The sequence below is a fragment of the Giraffa tippelskirchi genome, chromosome 3, assembly GCF_054371585.1.
Source record: "Giraffa tippelskirchi isolate mGirTip1 chromosome 3, T2T-mGirTip1v1.2.pri, whole genome shotgun sequence".
NCBI classification, from domain to species: Eukaryota; Metazoa; Chordata; class Mammalia; order Artiodactyla; family Giraffidae; genus Giraffa; species Giraffa tippelskirchi.
Window position 1 is genome coordinate 189,817,440 of NC_137277.1, and position 13,224 is coordinate 189,830,663.

At 45.9% G+C, this 13,224-nt stretch overlaps 1 protein-coding gene across 5 annotated transcripts in view; it reads left to right on the forward strand.

Annotated features, from left to right (window-relative positions):
* Positions 1–13,224, forward strand: part of UBR4 (ubiquitin protein ligase E3 component n-recognin 4) — a 132,923-nt gene that overhangs the window by 28,534 nt on the left and 91,165 nt on the right. For all 5 annotated transcript variants that reach the window (XM_081574939.1, XM_081574941.1, XM_081574943.1 and 2 more), the window contains exons 18-30: positions 127–296; positions 1,562–1,844; positions 2,477–2,612; positions 3,524–3,603; positions 4,103–4,231; positions 4,993–5,175; positions 5,311–5,433; positions 5,532–5,761; positions 7,203–7,324; positions 8,322–8,419; positions 10,197–10,354; positions 11,108–11,317; positions 13,052–13,153. In XM_081574939.1, the coding sequence (XP_081431065.1) occupies positions 127–296; positions 1,562–1,844; positions 2,477–2,612; positions 3,524–3,603; positions 4,103–4,231; positions 4,993–5,175; positions 5,311–5,433; positions 5,532–5,761; positions 7,203–7,324; positions 8,322–8,419; positions 10,197–10,354; positions 11,108–11,317; positions 13,052–13,153 (2,024 nt within the window). The remainder of the gene's footprint in view (positions 1–126; positions 297–1,561; positions 1,845–2,476; positions 2,613–3,523; positions 3,604–4,102; positions 4,232–4,992; positions 5,176–5,310; positions 5,434–5,531; positions 5,762–7,202; positions 7,325–8,321; positions 8,420–10,196; positions 10,355–11,107; positions 11,318–13,051; positions 13,154–13,224) is intronic.

The following is a 13,224-nucleotide window of genomic DNA, read 5'->3' on the forward strand; positions in this document are numbered from 1 at the left end:
ATCTGAATTTGTGTGTCCTCCTTTCTCTAAAGGACGGCTCTTTCAGTGTTAAAAAGTGACAGAGAGCAGTAGTAACCTCCTTCCCTGCCTCTTTCTTAATGGTCTCTTGTATGTCTTTCATGTTAGAACACACTGTTGCAGCAGCTGGGAGTCGCCCCTTTTTCGGAGGGCCCGTGGCCCTTGTACATTCATCCTCAGAGCCTCTCTGTGCTTTCACGCCTCCTGCTCATCTGGCAACATAGAGCCAGCACTCAAGGTGACCCTGACGTCCCTGAATGCCTCAAAGTTTGGGACAGGTAAGACAATTTCGAGGGAAGCCCCACGGAGAAGGCTGCTTTTTAAAACTTGTTTGATGGGTTTGTAGTTCATCTGTGGCCCTGAGATGGTGCTCTGATGATAGGCTTAAAGTGGCAACGGCGGAGGAGTATGTTTCTGATGGGGGATTTGGGAGGAGCTGGGGGGCTGTTTAAAAAACAGATGTTCATAAACTAGGGTCTGGAAACAGAATCTTCCTTTAGCACATGGAGGATTTGATTGCAATTATGAGAGAGAACCTGAATCCGGAACATAAGCAATTTTATCCTGACCTGGTTTTTTTTGAAAGAGAGGGAACAGGGAAGCCAACTCTGTCTTTGGTTATTTTGCTTTCGACACAAAACCAGTTAGAGTGACTTGCAGTCTTTTTTGGACAACTTTTAAAGAATATTTTTACTTGGGGGAAGCTCAGATTAATCATCTAAATCCTCTTTAGATGGACCTGTATTTGCCATTTTTGTTTACATGGTTGGGAGTCTTCAAAGCAGTTAGTTTTCCTAAAAGGCTTTGTTTTCCTCTTTCCCATTCCATGATCAAATAGCTCTACTGCTGGATTTGAGAAATTATAAACCCCCTTGAATGCCAGACATGCACTATATTTTTACTGGTGGAATCTTGTGAAAAGGCCGGAGGTGGAGGGTAGGGGGAGTGGTGAGGGAAACCGTTATTAAAACACAAATCTCTCTCCTGATAGCCAAAGGCGGTGGGAGTAGTTGGCTACATTTAGTCCTTTTTTGCCTGAAAGGTTTTCTCACAAGTTGTCTAAATAGTATAAATTTTGTGTTGCTTTTTAGTGCCTTGAGTTATTTTCAGCTAGTACCATGTTGTGATTTTTAACCTGTATGAATTCTCAAAATGAGAATTAAACTGTAGAATCAGGTTATAGAGAAAAAGTAGTTGAATTGTTTCTATCTACCCAGATTTATTAATTAAAGGAAAAAAGCCACTCTTTGGAGAGCTTGTAGTTCTTTTTCATTGTCAAAAACAGCAGCGTGGAAGTTAACACTACTGTGGCCACAGTTAATTTTGCTGAAAGGTTGTCGAAAATGCTTTTGTGGCCAAATCTAGCCTTTCTGTAGCCAAGACTTAATTTTTATCTCATTACATGTAGCTTCTTGTCTTCCTTAATTTGTTCTCTTCATGCCTGGGTTTAAGAAATCTGACTTTTCTGGCACTGGGCACTGTAACTCTCGGGGGATGTTCTGATTTTTCCCCACCAGACATGTTCTCCTCTCCTCTGTGGTAGGTTTTTGTCGACCATGAAGCAGAATGCCCTGCAAGGGGTGGTGCCCGCTGAGACGGAAGATTTGAACGTGGAACACTTGCAGCTGCTGCTCCTCATCTTCCACAACTTCTCGGAGAAAGGCCGGCGGGACATACTGACCCTGTTTGTGCAGATCATCCAGGAGCTGAGTGCCAGCATGGATGCCCAGATGCGCTCTGTGCCTCTCATCCTGGCTCGCCTGCTTTTGATCTTTGATTATCTGCTTCATCAGTACTCCAAAGCCCCCATGTATCTGTTTGAGCAGGTACAGAGGAACACGTTCTTTTTGCTTTACAGCTGTTCCTGAGAACATTGTTATTCTCAAATTATCATGTCCCAAACCAAAATGACCCGTTCACTTAAGGTTTCAGGTGTTCATTGTGGTGTGTTTAAGCACCCTTCGGAAGACCCCTGGGACTTTGTCTCTGTGCCCACACTTTATGTTTAGCCAGAAGCGACACATATGGATTTATTTCATTTGATGTGTTTGTTGAAACTGGGTCACAGGTTCTAGTCACAGGTGTCCTCGAACTGCGCACTGTGTGTGTCGAGCACAGGGCTGTGAGGGTCGGGCCTCAGTTAGTTACTAGCGCCTGAAGGATGGTCGAGCAGTGCATTTTATGGGTTAGTAAACGGCTTTGTCCCAGGGAACCACAGTGAGGAGGGGAGGGCCGTTCAAGGGTTATTGCATTCACTGTCTCTAACAGTGCTTCATCCCATACTGTCCCCTTACACTCTGGCAAACAGATGCTCCGAAAAGAGGCCACAGAAAAATCTAAACTTTCGTTTTGGTTAGCTTTCCCAGACTTGGCTGTATCAACCTGATACCGTGCCTGGAGTGAGAAGCAGAATGGTGACTGTGTATCTTTCTTAATGTGAATCTTTGTGTGTTAAAAGGTGCAGCATAACCTGCTTAGTCCTCCCTTTGGGTGGGCAAGTGGATCCCAGGACAGCAACAGCCGCCGGACGACCACCCCTCTCTATCATGGGTTCAAAGAAGTAGAAGAAAACTGGTCCAAGCATTTTTCATCAGGTCAGAAGGAAGACTGTCAGTTAGAAACCCCCTGATTCTCGTGGGAGGGGCTGGATTTCGAGCTTGGGGCATCCTTGAGGGCCTTTGGTCATTGCTGTAGTCTCAGATACCTATGGATTCAAAACTCTTGGCGGAATCAGACCCTCACATATCCCACGTTTATTTAAAAGCTGAAAAACATCTGAGATGTGAGGAGTTGGAATCCTCTGGCCCTAGGGTGCAGTATATATATTCTTGCCACTCTGGGTGATTGAATTTAAATTTCTCTTAGGGACGTGGTTCTCACCTAGAGGCTACTTCCTTTGGGTCGTGGTCTTCAGACGGTGGGAGCTGTGGTATTCTGCCCAGTGTTTCTCACATGGCAGTGGTCCATACCTTTGATAAGGTGCCTCTTGTGTGCACTGCGTGTTTGCTTTCACCTGAGGATGGCTAGATGTAAAGTGTATTTGGTGGGCATGTTCATCAGGCCCTAATGTGAGTTTGTTATCATGGGGGTCTCTTAGTAGTTGGTCCCTTTGATGTGGGGGAGACAGCATTTAAGACTGCTGGTCTCATGATACGCTTTTGTCGATTCATGTGAGGATTGTAGAACAGAAGTTAACTCCTGGAACAGAAGTTGTCCGCTGAGGGTGGTTGTGGTCCCCACCCGCAAAGGGGCCCTGGGGCTGTGTCCGGAGACATATTTGGCTGCCACAGCTGGGGGGCCGCTGCTGGCCGTCGGTGGGCGGAAGCTGGGGTGGTGCCCAGTGTCACGTTGGGCGGAGGCTGTTCCCCCAGCAGAGGGCGTTCTGGCGCGGAGTGTCAGTGGGGCGTGCCACCTGGGAAACGCTCGTCCAAAGTATCTTCTTGTGTTTCATACTTGTTCGACTTGAGAGTGGAACTGTTGTTTCAATAAGCACATTGCTTTTCAGATGCTGTCCCACAGCCCAGATTCTACTGTGTCCTGTCCCCAGAAGCCTCAGAGGATGATTTGAACCGACTTGATTCTGTGGTACCAGGAATTAAAAAATCCCATTTTGCATGTGGGTTAGGTGGTCCCCACCAAAATCAGACTATTAGGAGCAAGGGGAATGATGTAACTTTCTGTAAGGAGTGAATTTAGTCTGTGCTAGGATTTGAGCTTATTCTAAAAGGAAAATGTTATTTTGAGATTTATTTGCTGGGCTCCAATTTGGCGGTAGGGGATGTCCTTCCTGGCAGTTGACACCTCTGACAGATTATTTCTAAAGACTATCTGTGTTAGCATTTTCACAGGCAGCTATTTTAATGGACAAAATAGTTGTTTCACTCTAATGCCTGCACTTGTATGCTCACAATATAATCCATAAGCTGAGTTGGTCCGTGAGGGGGAATCTTGCTGCAGTGAGACATTAATAACTATTTGGAATGAACTGTTTGTCAATCATGAGGTTAAATGGTAGTATATGAGTAGTAGGAAAAAACATTTCACAAAATAAGAGAAAATGATTGTCTGTCTTTCTTGATATTAGGCCTGCGATGTCCTCTTCTCCAAGCTCGTCAAGTATGATGAGCTGTACACTGCACTGACGTCCCTGCTGGCAGCTGGGTCCCAGCTTGACACAGTCAGGAGAAAGGAAAACAAGAGTGTAACAGCCCTGGTAAGACCATGGCAACCTGGGCTGATGATGAAGAGTTGGGCATGTGTCTGGTTATTGGGGAGCAGTCTACCAGGAATTTCTTTCTGGGATCTAGTCAGCTTTTTTGGCTTTTCTTTTTGGTTAACAGTGAGAGGAATGTGACTTTGAGAAGAAAGATCACCTCAGTTCTTATCTCCTGATGTATCTCCTGAGTGCTGGTTGATGTGTGATATTGGAAGCCACACACTTGAGCTTTTTCTGTGGTGGCCCCGTGAATGTGTCTCGTACCTGCAGAATTCATAACAGCAGTTAAGGCCACAGAAACGGCCTGCTGATTGCAGGCCTGCTGAAGGCAGTCTCTTGCTGTCTTTCAGTCACTTGGTAAATTACTGGGGAGCCAGGGACTCAGAATTGCTTTCTTGGCCTGTGAAATGTACGGAACGTGGGACAGATTTTATATATATGTAAAAGGTGTGTTTTACCATTTTCTGCTTTGGGTGTATTCTCTGAGAAGAACCACTGAGCTGACTTAAGAGCCAAATCTCAGCTGAAAATTGGGAATGCACCCTGTTCTGCTTTAAAAATTGTATTGATATTTGGACCAGTTTTTATTGTTAGGGAGATCTTGAAAGTGAAAGAGGGAAGTCGCTTATCATGTCCGCATCTTTCAACCCCATGGACTGTAGCCTACCAGGCTCCTCCGCTCATGGGATCTCCATGGGCGGTCCTGAGGCAATACCAAAAGCTCCTGCCTCTGAGATTGCAGTTTTTGCTTCTTGTAGGAAGCCTGTGCCCTTCAGTATTACTTCTTGATACTGTGGAGGATCCTGGGCATTTTGCCACCATCGAAAACTTACATGAACCAGTTGGCCATGAACTCGCCAGAGATGAGTGAATGTGACATCCTACACACCCTGCGGTGGTCGTCCCGCCTCCGGATCAGCTCCTATGTCACCTGGATAAAGGTACTGCTGAACCTGCTGCTGTGGGGTAGTCAGCCAGCAGGCTCTAATTTGGGAAACTTTTAAATTTAAGGCTGAGGGAAGCCTTAGACCCTGCCTGTCTTGCTCTCCTGAACACTTTTTTCTTGCTGTAAATAGGACCACCTTATCAAACAGGGAATGAAGGCTGAACATGCTGGTTCTCTCCTAGAGCTGGCATCCAGCAAGTGCAGCTCAGTGAAATATGATGTTGACATCGTAGAGGAGCACTTTGCCCGGCAGGTATGTAGTTTGGGGTCCGTAATGATAGAGCTTGGCTTATGCTGCGGGGGTTTTTTTTTTTTGCCAGAGCTAACTAAGATCTTGGGTATCTTTTGAAGATCTCGTCCTTCTGTAGCATCGACTGTACCACCATCTTGCAGCTGCATGAAATTCCCAGCCTGCAGTCCATCTACACCCTCGATGCTGCTGTCTCCAAGGTCCAGGTCTCCCTGGACGAGCACTTCTCTAAGGTGGCCGCCGAGACCGATCCGCATAAGTCCTCTGAGGTCACCAAGAACCTGCTGCCCGCCACGCTGCAGCTCATTGACACCTATGCCTCCTTCACTAGGTGGGACGGGCCGCCTGCCCAGAGACCTCGGAGATGGGGAATACAAATGCTTGGGTGGTTTACTTTCCTGTTTGAATATTTTTTAGCGTTTTTCTTATAGGGTGCAAAGAGAGGTAATGCAGTTTTTCCAAACACTATCTTTTCTGTTATTCACTGAGGTGACGCTCTTTAAAATTCATGGTACTTAGGTAGAGAAGACATTTTCTTACTTATTTATCTGTTTGGCTGGGTCGGATCTTAGTTGCAGCCCTCAGGACCGTCCTTGCGTCACGGGGGGTCTTTTGTTGCAGCGTGTGGGCTCCGGAGCCCGCGGGCTCACTACTTGCAGTGTGCGGGCTCTCTGGTTGTGGTGCAGGGGCTTAGTTATCCTTTGCCACATGAGGTCTTAGTTCCCCGACTAGGGATCAAACCCTCGTCTCTTGCATTGCAAGGCAGATTCTTAACCACCAGACCACCAGGGACTTTGAAATCCTGCGAAAAACCTTTTCTTAATGAGTTAGAGAGTATTTTGAAACCCAGTCCTTTCTATAATAAGCATTGCAAGTTGCACACCCTGTAGACTTCCTTTGTTTATTTTGCATAATGTTTAAGTATTTTAGAATTCATTTCCAGTGCATTAAAAATTGGGAGTTTATTCACGAATCACAAGATGTCTGGCTTTTCTTCCATTGGAAGAACTGGCAAAACTGTGCCTGTCTTCTCATGTGACAGAGCAAACCGCTGCTAAGGACTGGCTACTTCTTAGCTGTTCTCACCTGGCCCCTTGACGCTCATTTACTTTTTCTGGTCCCTGTAGGATTTCACTCTTCACTTCCTATTTTATGGGACGTTGTTGAAAGGGACCTGGATCATTGTAAAACTTAACATGTTTTTAGTGTGAATGCCTTGCAATAGACAGAGGACTGTTGCTTGAGGCAAAATTTTTGGACGAATATGAGCAATAAAGTTGAGTAACAACAGTGAATGCTTGCTATGTGCCACGTACATTTTTAGGTGCTGGGGATACAGCAGTTAGCAAAGCTGATGAGTCACTGCCCTTTGAGAGTGTCTAGGGTGTAATCTGGCCCATCGCTGATAATACAGATGAGTTCCTGGGCAGATAAGTTTGGGAAGTGTTTGTTTCTTCTTTTTTAAAGAAAAAATAATACTTCTCAGAGCCTGTGATACGTACAATGCCAGTCTTCTGAGGCCAGGACAAGTAGGGTAGATAATGTCCTGGCATTGAGTTTTGTGAGTATTTCCAAGGATGGCATGTTCTTTGGGAAATAATTACCCATTGGCATTCTTAGGAGACCCAAAGGGGCAGGCACTGTCAGCTACATTTAGAGGATTAGGAAGCTGAGCTACAGGTTTTTCCATTTGTCTAGGGTTTTTATTTTTCCTAACCAGAATGTCACTAGGTTCCTTCAGCTTTGACATAGCCCCCTCTTTTTTCCTCCAGAGCCTATTTGCTACAGAACTTGAATGAGGAGGGATCCACTGAGAAGCCTTCCCAGGAGAAATTGCACGGCTTTGCTGCTGTTTTGGCTATTGGCTCTAGCAGGTGCAAGGCAAACACTCTGGGTAAGTGAATGTGAATGTGCTTTTGAATAAGACTGCTAATGGCTAGTAGTACTGTTTCTCTCCCTTTCTACCTGTTGACTACATTTACCATTAATTGGGATCTTCCTGTGTGTCAAGCATTGACCTAGATTTATCTGTTTTGATCTTTGCAATAACCCTATGAGGTAAGTTTTATCATCATCCCCCATTACTCATTAAGAAACTGAGACTTAGGTTATTTGCCCATATCCTACATTTTGCAAGTGGCAGAGCTGGAATCCTAGCCAAGCTCAGTTGGTTTCAAGGCATTAAGCTCTTTGGCTGTTGGCAAAGATCTTTGTTCTCCTTTCCATTTATAGAGATTAGGAAGACTAAGCAAGCTACTGCTTCGTGCTTGGGAAAACTTCTTCCTTGTGTTAGGAATGGTCTGGTAGAAATTTGGGGTGGGAAATCAGCAGGACTTGAGCAGGATCGGAGTTAAGTGCAATAGTTACCCTTTAAAATGTACAGGCATTTGTATATTCCTGCATTTCAAGGTTTAAGTACCCTTTTAATGTTCAGATAGTCTCACTTTTAGAAATTTAATTTCATTACTTCATTGACTACTGTTCTTAATGTGCATTAATATTCTCTGCCCTCAAGATCTATGTTAAAGAGAAAAGAGATCACAGTGCTTTCTGGTCATAGAGGGTCTAGACATTGAATAGTGACTTGTCGTGACTTTGCTATCACTTTGCATCTTGTGTTCAGTTGTCTTCTTTACTCACAAGATTAGAAAGTGAATATGATGGGGAGTGAAAATCTTATAATTGAGATTGTTAGTTGTTAAGAAGTTAGCAATTTCTTGGCCATAGTGCTGCTATTTAAATATGCTTCTAAGCTATCTTCGTAATTATTTTGACCACGTGGGCTGTAGTGTGTTTCTCTCTGCATTTGGGGTTGGCTTTTAAATTGCTGTGTGTCGTTCTCTCTCTCTCTCTTTCTTGTGATGATTCCTTTTCCTTTCTCTTGCCTCCAGGTCCAACGCTGGTTCAGAATCTACCATCATCAGTTCAGACTGTGTGTGAGTCCTGGAACAGCATCAGCACCAATGAGTTCCCCAACATTGGGTCCTGGGTGAGTGTCCATCTGCTCCAGGAGGAGAGGTTTGGAGCCCTGGTCTGTGCCTGTGTTCTGTTCTTAGTCTTCAGGCTTAAACTGGCTACCGAGAGATCTTAACGTGCTGCAGTAGTATTTGCTATGGCTGAACCCGTAGTCATGCCCTTGAATTACACAAATGGTCCTCATGATCATTTTGCTAAGAATAGGAAAGGGAAAGGGAAAGGGAAGTCGCTCAGTCGTGTCCGACTCTTTGCGACCCCGTGGACTGTAGCCTACCAGGCTCCTCCGTCCATGGGATTCTCTAGGCAAGAATACTGGAGTGGTTTGCCATTTCCTTCTCCAGGGGATCTTCCCTGACCCAGGGATCGAACCCAAGTCTCCCGCATTGGAGGCAGACGCTTTAACCTCTGAGCCACCAGGGTTAAACCTCTGAGCAATAAGGGCTCTTATTTTGCTAAGAATAAGAAGTATGTTATTGTGTTACAGGACAACCACTTTATTACAGGGGACTCATGAGCAGTACAGGGTTGTGAATGGCATGTGTCCATTTATACACTGTTGTTTTCTCTAAGTCTGGGCTGCAATACTAAATCATCTGTGGTTGGTTGAATCCACAGATGTGGAACTGCACGTGTGGAGGGGTGACTGTAACGTTATACGTGGATTTTCGACTGCATGGATGGTCAGCACCCCAACCCCTGTGGGATTTGAGGGTCAACTTGCTAGGACTCTTAGGTTCTTCATCTGTTAAATACTGGGAGGTGAAGATCAAGGATATTAAATGTAAAGTGCCTAGCACATTCTCTGGCACATGAATTGTCAGTAAATGTTAACTATTTCCTTTCCCTTTTAGGTTATATGTCAAGAACCTGCTCCTTCTGTCATAATTTTATGGGATAGCATTTAAGTTCTCTAGGCTGTCACAAGACTGTTGAATCTTCTGTCAGTTCCCTTGATCTACCTGTGTGCTGTCCTCAGATTAACCTCTGTTAACAGATTATTGCGTTATTACAGTTCCTTGGAAAAGCCAAGTGTTATAATCTTATTATCCTTGGTTTGTAATCATGTGACCTCTATTTACATCACCCGGAGCTGTAGTGCAAGGATAATTAAGATATTTGTAATGGGGACCCAGATGCATTGTAAAATCCTGATCTTTCCCAGTTATTAGAGGCAAACAAGCATAAGTTTTAATATTAAATATAATATACCCTAATTATTTGAAAAGTGGTATTGGGTGTCTTAACTTTGTAGTAACTGAATTTTAGCTCAGCTTTAACTTTTCTGTTTAAAGGACATGATTTACTTGTGGCTGTGCTGGCTCTCCTCGCTGTGTGGGCTTTTCTCTGTTGCATCGAGCGGGGACGGCCCTTTGTTGCGGCGTCTTCCCGGGTTGTGGAGCTCGGGCTCTAGGACACGCGGGCGTCAGTAATTGGGGCTCCCAGGCTCTCGAGCACAGGCTCAGTAGTTGTGGCACACAGGCCGAGTTGCTCCAGGGCGTGTGGGGTCCTTCTGGACTAGGGGTCAAACCAGTGTACGCTGCACTGCGAGGCAGATACTAAACTGCTGAGCCACCAGGGTCGCCCGTTTAAAATTTTAACTCAACTCGTACTAAATTTTGTTAACTGCTTCCTTCACTCCACTCCACTTTCCTTCCCAGGATGACTAAGAGTGTATACTGAATAGAGTCCTTGTCTGTGAACCCCAGTGGGGTCTTCGATTTTCTTGTTGCTCATGTAAGCATTTGGAGATGGATGGTCTCTCCATTTATGTCTGCTTTGCCTCCTTTCAGCGCAACGCCTTTGCCAATGACACTGTCCCTTCTGAGAGCTACATCAGCGCTGTGCAGGCTGCCCACCTGGGGACGCTCTGTGGCCAGAGTCTGCCCCTGGCTGCTTCCCTGAAGCACACCCTCCTCTCCCTGGTCAGGCTGACTGGAGATCTCATAGTGTGAGTACCAGCCACGTAGCCCTAAGTGCTCTCCAGAGCTGCAGGAAGACAGAGTTTTATTAACTGTGTGATAGTGCTTGTTTTGCCTGCTTCTGTAGCAGAGAGAGCCTGTTGCTGTAGAGTGTGAGTGTCTTCGTAGAAGGATTTTGAACTTGGATGTGGAGGGCACCAGAGTACCTCCCCCTCTTCATGTGTAGTGTGTTTCAGAAAAAGCATGCTGGCTTTAAATCATACTATGATTTGGAGCTGCTCTGGGTTTGAATTTCAAGGTGACGATGATGTATCTGAAGTCATGCTTCTCCAGATTCATTGTGGAACTTAGATACTGCCGGCATGGGGACTAGGGCAGGCCAGTGGAGGGACCATTTTGTCTTCCTGTACATAGGTCACGAGTAAAGTCCTGTATCTCATTGCCTTAAAAGTGATCCAGATTCCTGCCAGTTCTTCTAGAAAGGTTATCTGGGAGGGGTACTAGCTTAGGTTGCAGTTAATTTTCTTTCCTGAATATTACAGAATACATCTTACATAATCAATTTAACATTTTAATAAATGAATTTTTCAAATGGAAGTGATTTTAACTTCTGATATAGTGATGAGAAAGGAGACCATGAAGTTGCATGACTGTGCCTATGTAAAAAACAACTGTCCAAGGAAAAAAGCCCTTCTCAATAAATGATTGGATTGCCCTCTTCTCCCCTTTCAGCTGTTCAGAGGAGTATATTCACTGATTTGATTCTGTTTTCTTTGCTGAAGCTGGTCCGACGAGATGAACCCGCCGCAGGTAATCCGGACGCTGCTCCCCCTCCTTCTGGAGTTGAGCACTGAGAGTGTGGCTGAGATCAGTAGCAACTCCCTGGAGCGTGTCTTGGGCCCCGCGGAGTCCGATGAGTTCTTGGCTCGTGTGTATGAGAAGCTCATCACCGGCTGTTACAACATTCTGGCCAACCACGCAGATCCCAATAGGTGAGCCTGACTGGGGAGAAGCGTCCGGTTCCTGTGACCTCCTGCTACCCTCAGTGAAATACAGCACTTGCTTCTCTCTGTCATGCATTAACAGCTTATGATTGTGCCTTTTTAAAAAATTTATTTTTGGTTGTGCTGGGTCTTGGCTGCTGCTCACAGGCTTTCTCTGGTTGCCGGGAGCTAGGAGGCGGCTCCTCTTCGTTGCGGGGCGAGGGCTTCCTGTTGCAGTGACTTCTCGTTGTGGATCGCGGGCTCTAGGGCGCAGGGATTTTAGTAGTTGCAGCTCTCAGGCTTAGTTGACCCAAGGGATGTGGGATCTTAGTTCCCAGACCAGGAATTGAACCTGTGTCCCCTGCGTTGGCAGGTGCACTCTCAGTCCCTGGGCCACCAGGGAGGCCCCTGGTTGTGCTTTTTAACGGGGAGTTCTGTACTTGTGTGCCTTTTGCGTTCTCGAGGACACATATGAACACTTATTTGGAAGCCTCTTTGGTGAGTCTTCTTAGGAATAGGCATGCTGTACTAGATGTGGTAATGTGTGCAAAGAAGCTTGATACAGCTTCTAACATTTTTGTGACTGTGCTTCTGAGATAGATGTTCTGTGAAACGAAGGTGATCTCATTGCATTGTTTGACCATGATGGTGTAGGCCATGTTAACGTAGGCGAGTCTTAAAAGAACAGTTGAGGAAGTTACAGTTTTGTCCCACTGAGAACTATAAAGGTAAAGGGTTCCAGGGATTGGGATTTCCTGCCTTCTTCTTGTCCAGCAGCCCAGGTGTCCCTGAGGGGCTGCTTTTGTTCTTTTCTCTCCGCACTTCTCTTTTTGTCACCACTGTCCCTCCCCGCCTGTCAGGACAGGAGACGTGGGTTCAGTCCCTGGGTCGGGAAGACCCCCTGGAGGAGGGCGTGGCAGCCCACTCCAGTGTTCTTGCCTGGAGAATCCTGTGGACAGAGGAGCCTGGTGGGCTGCAGTCCCTGGGGTTGCAAAGAAAAGCGACTTAGCCCGCCTGCGTGCCCCACTTCCCTTACGTCCTCCTTCCCCCTCCGGCCCTCCCCTCCCTTCCCTCTTTCTAATAGTTTGAGATAACAGCTCTGATTCTTTGAACTCTTAGCTATTGACTGCATCACTTATCTCAGATTTTAGGAATTTTTTGTCTTATTGTAGTTTTAATTCCTCATTTATTTAGCACCTGCTCTATGCCAGGGTTTATGCCAAGCTTTGACAAAACAAAACTAAATATTGCCCTCAAGTGTCGCCGTAAATAGACTTAGGATTTTTTTTAATAGTTTAAAATCGAGTTTTTAAAAATATATTTTAAAGCTTTATTTTCGGCTGTGCTGGGTCTTCGTCACTGCACAGACTTTGCTTGGTTGCGGGGAGTGGGGGCCGCTCTCTGCTTGTGGTACTCGGGCTTCTCCTTGTGGTGGCTTCTCCTGTCTGGGGCACAGGATCCAGGGCGCTCGGGCTTCAGCAGGTGCGGCTTGTGGGCTTAGGAGTCGCACCTCCCGGGCTCCAGAGCGCAAGCTCAGTGGTTGTGGTGCACGGGCTTAGTTGTTGCATGGCATGTGGGGTCTCCCCGGACCAGGGATGGAACCCATGTCTCCTGCATTGGCAGATGGATTCTTTATCACTGAGCCACCAGGGAAAGCCCTAGACTTCTGGATTTTTAAAGATGAGTATTAGGACATCGAAACAACCCTTGTTTCTATTGTTAACTTTTCTTTTGGGTTTTCAGTGGACTTGATGAATCCATCTTAGAGGAATGTCTCCAATATTTGGAAAAGCAACTGGAAAGCAGCCAGGCTCGTAAAGCTATGGAGGAATTTTTCTCTGACAGGTGAGCTGTGTTGTGTTCTCCTCAGTGAGGGTTTCTGAATGCCTTCCAGAAGCAAGGACTGTGTTGACCTG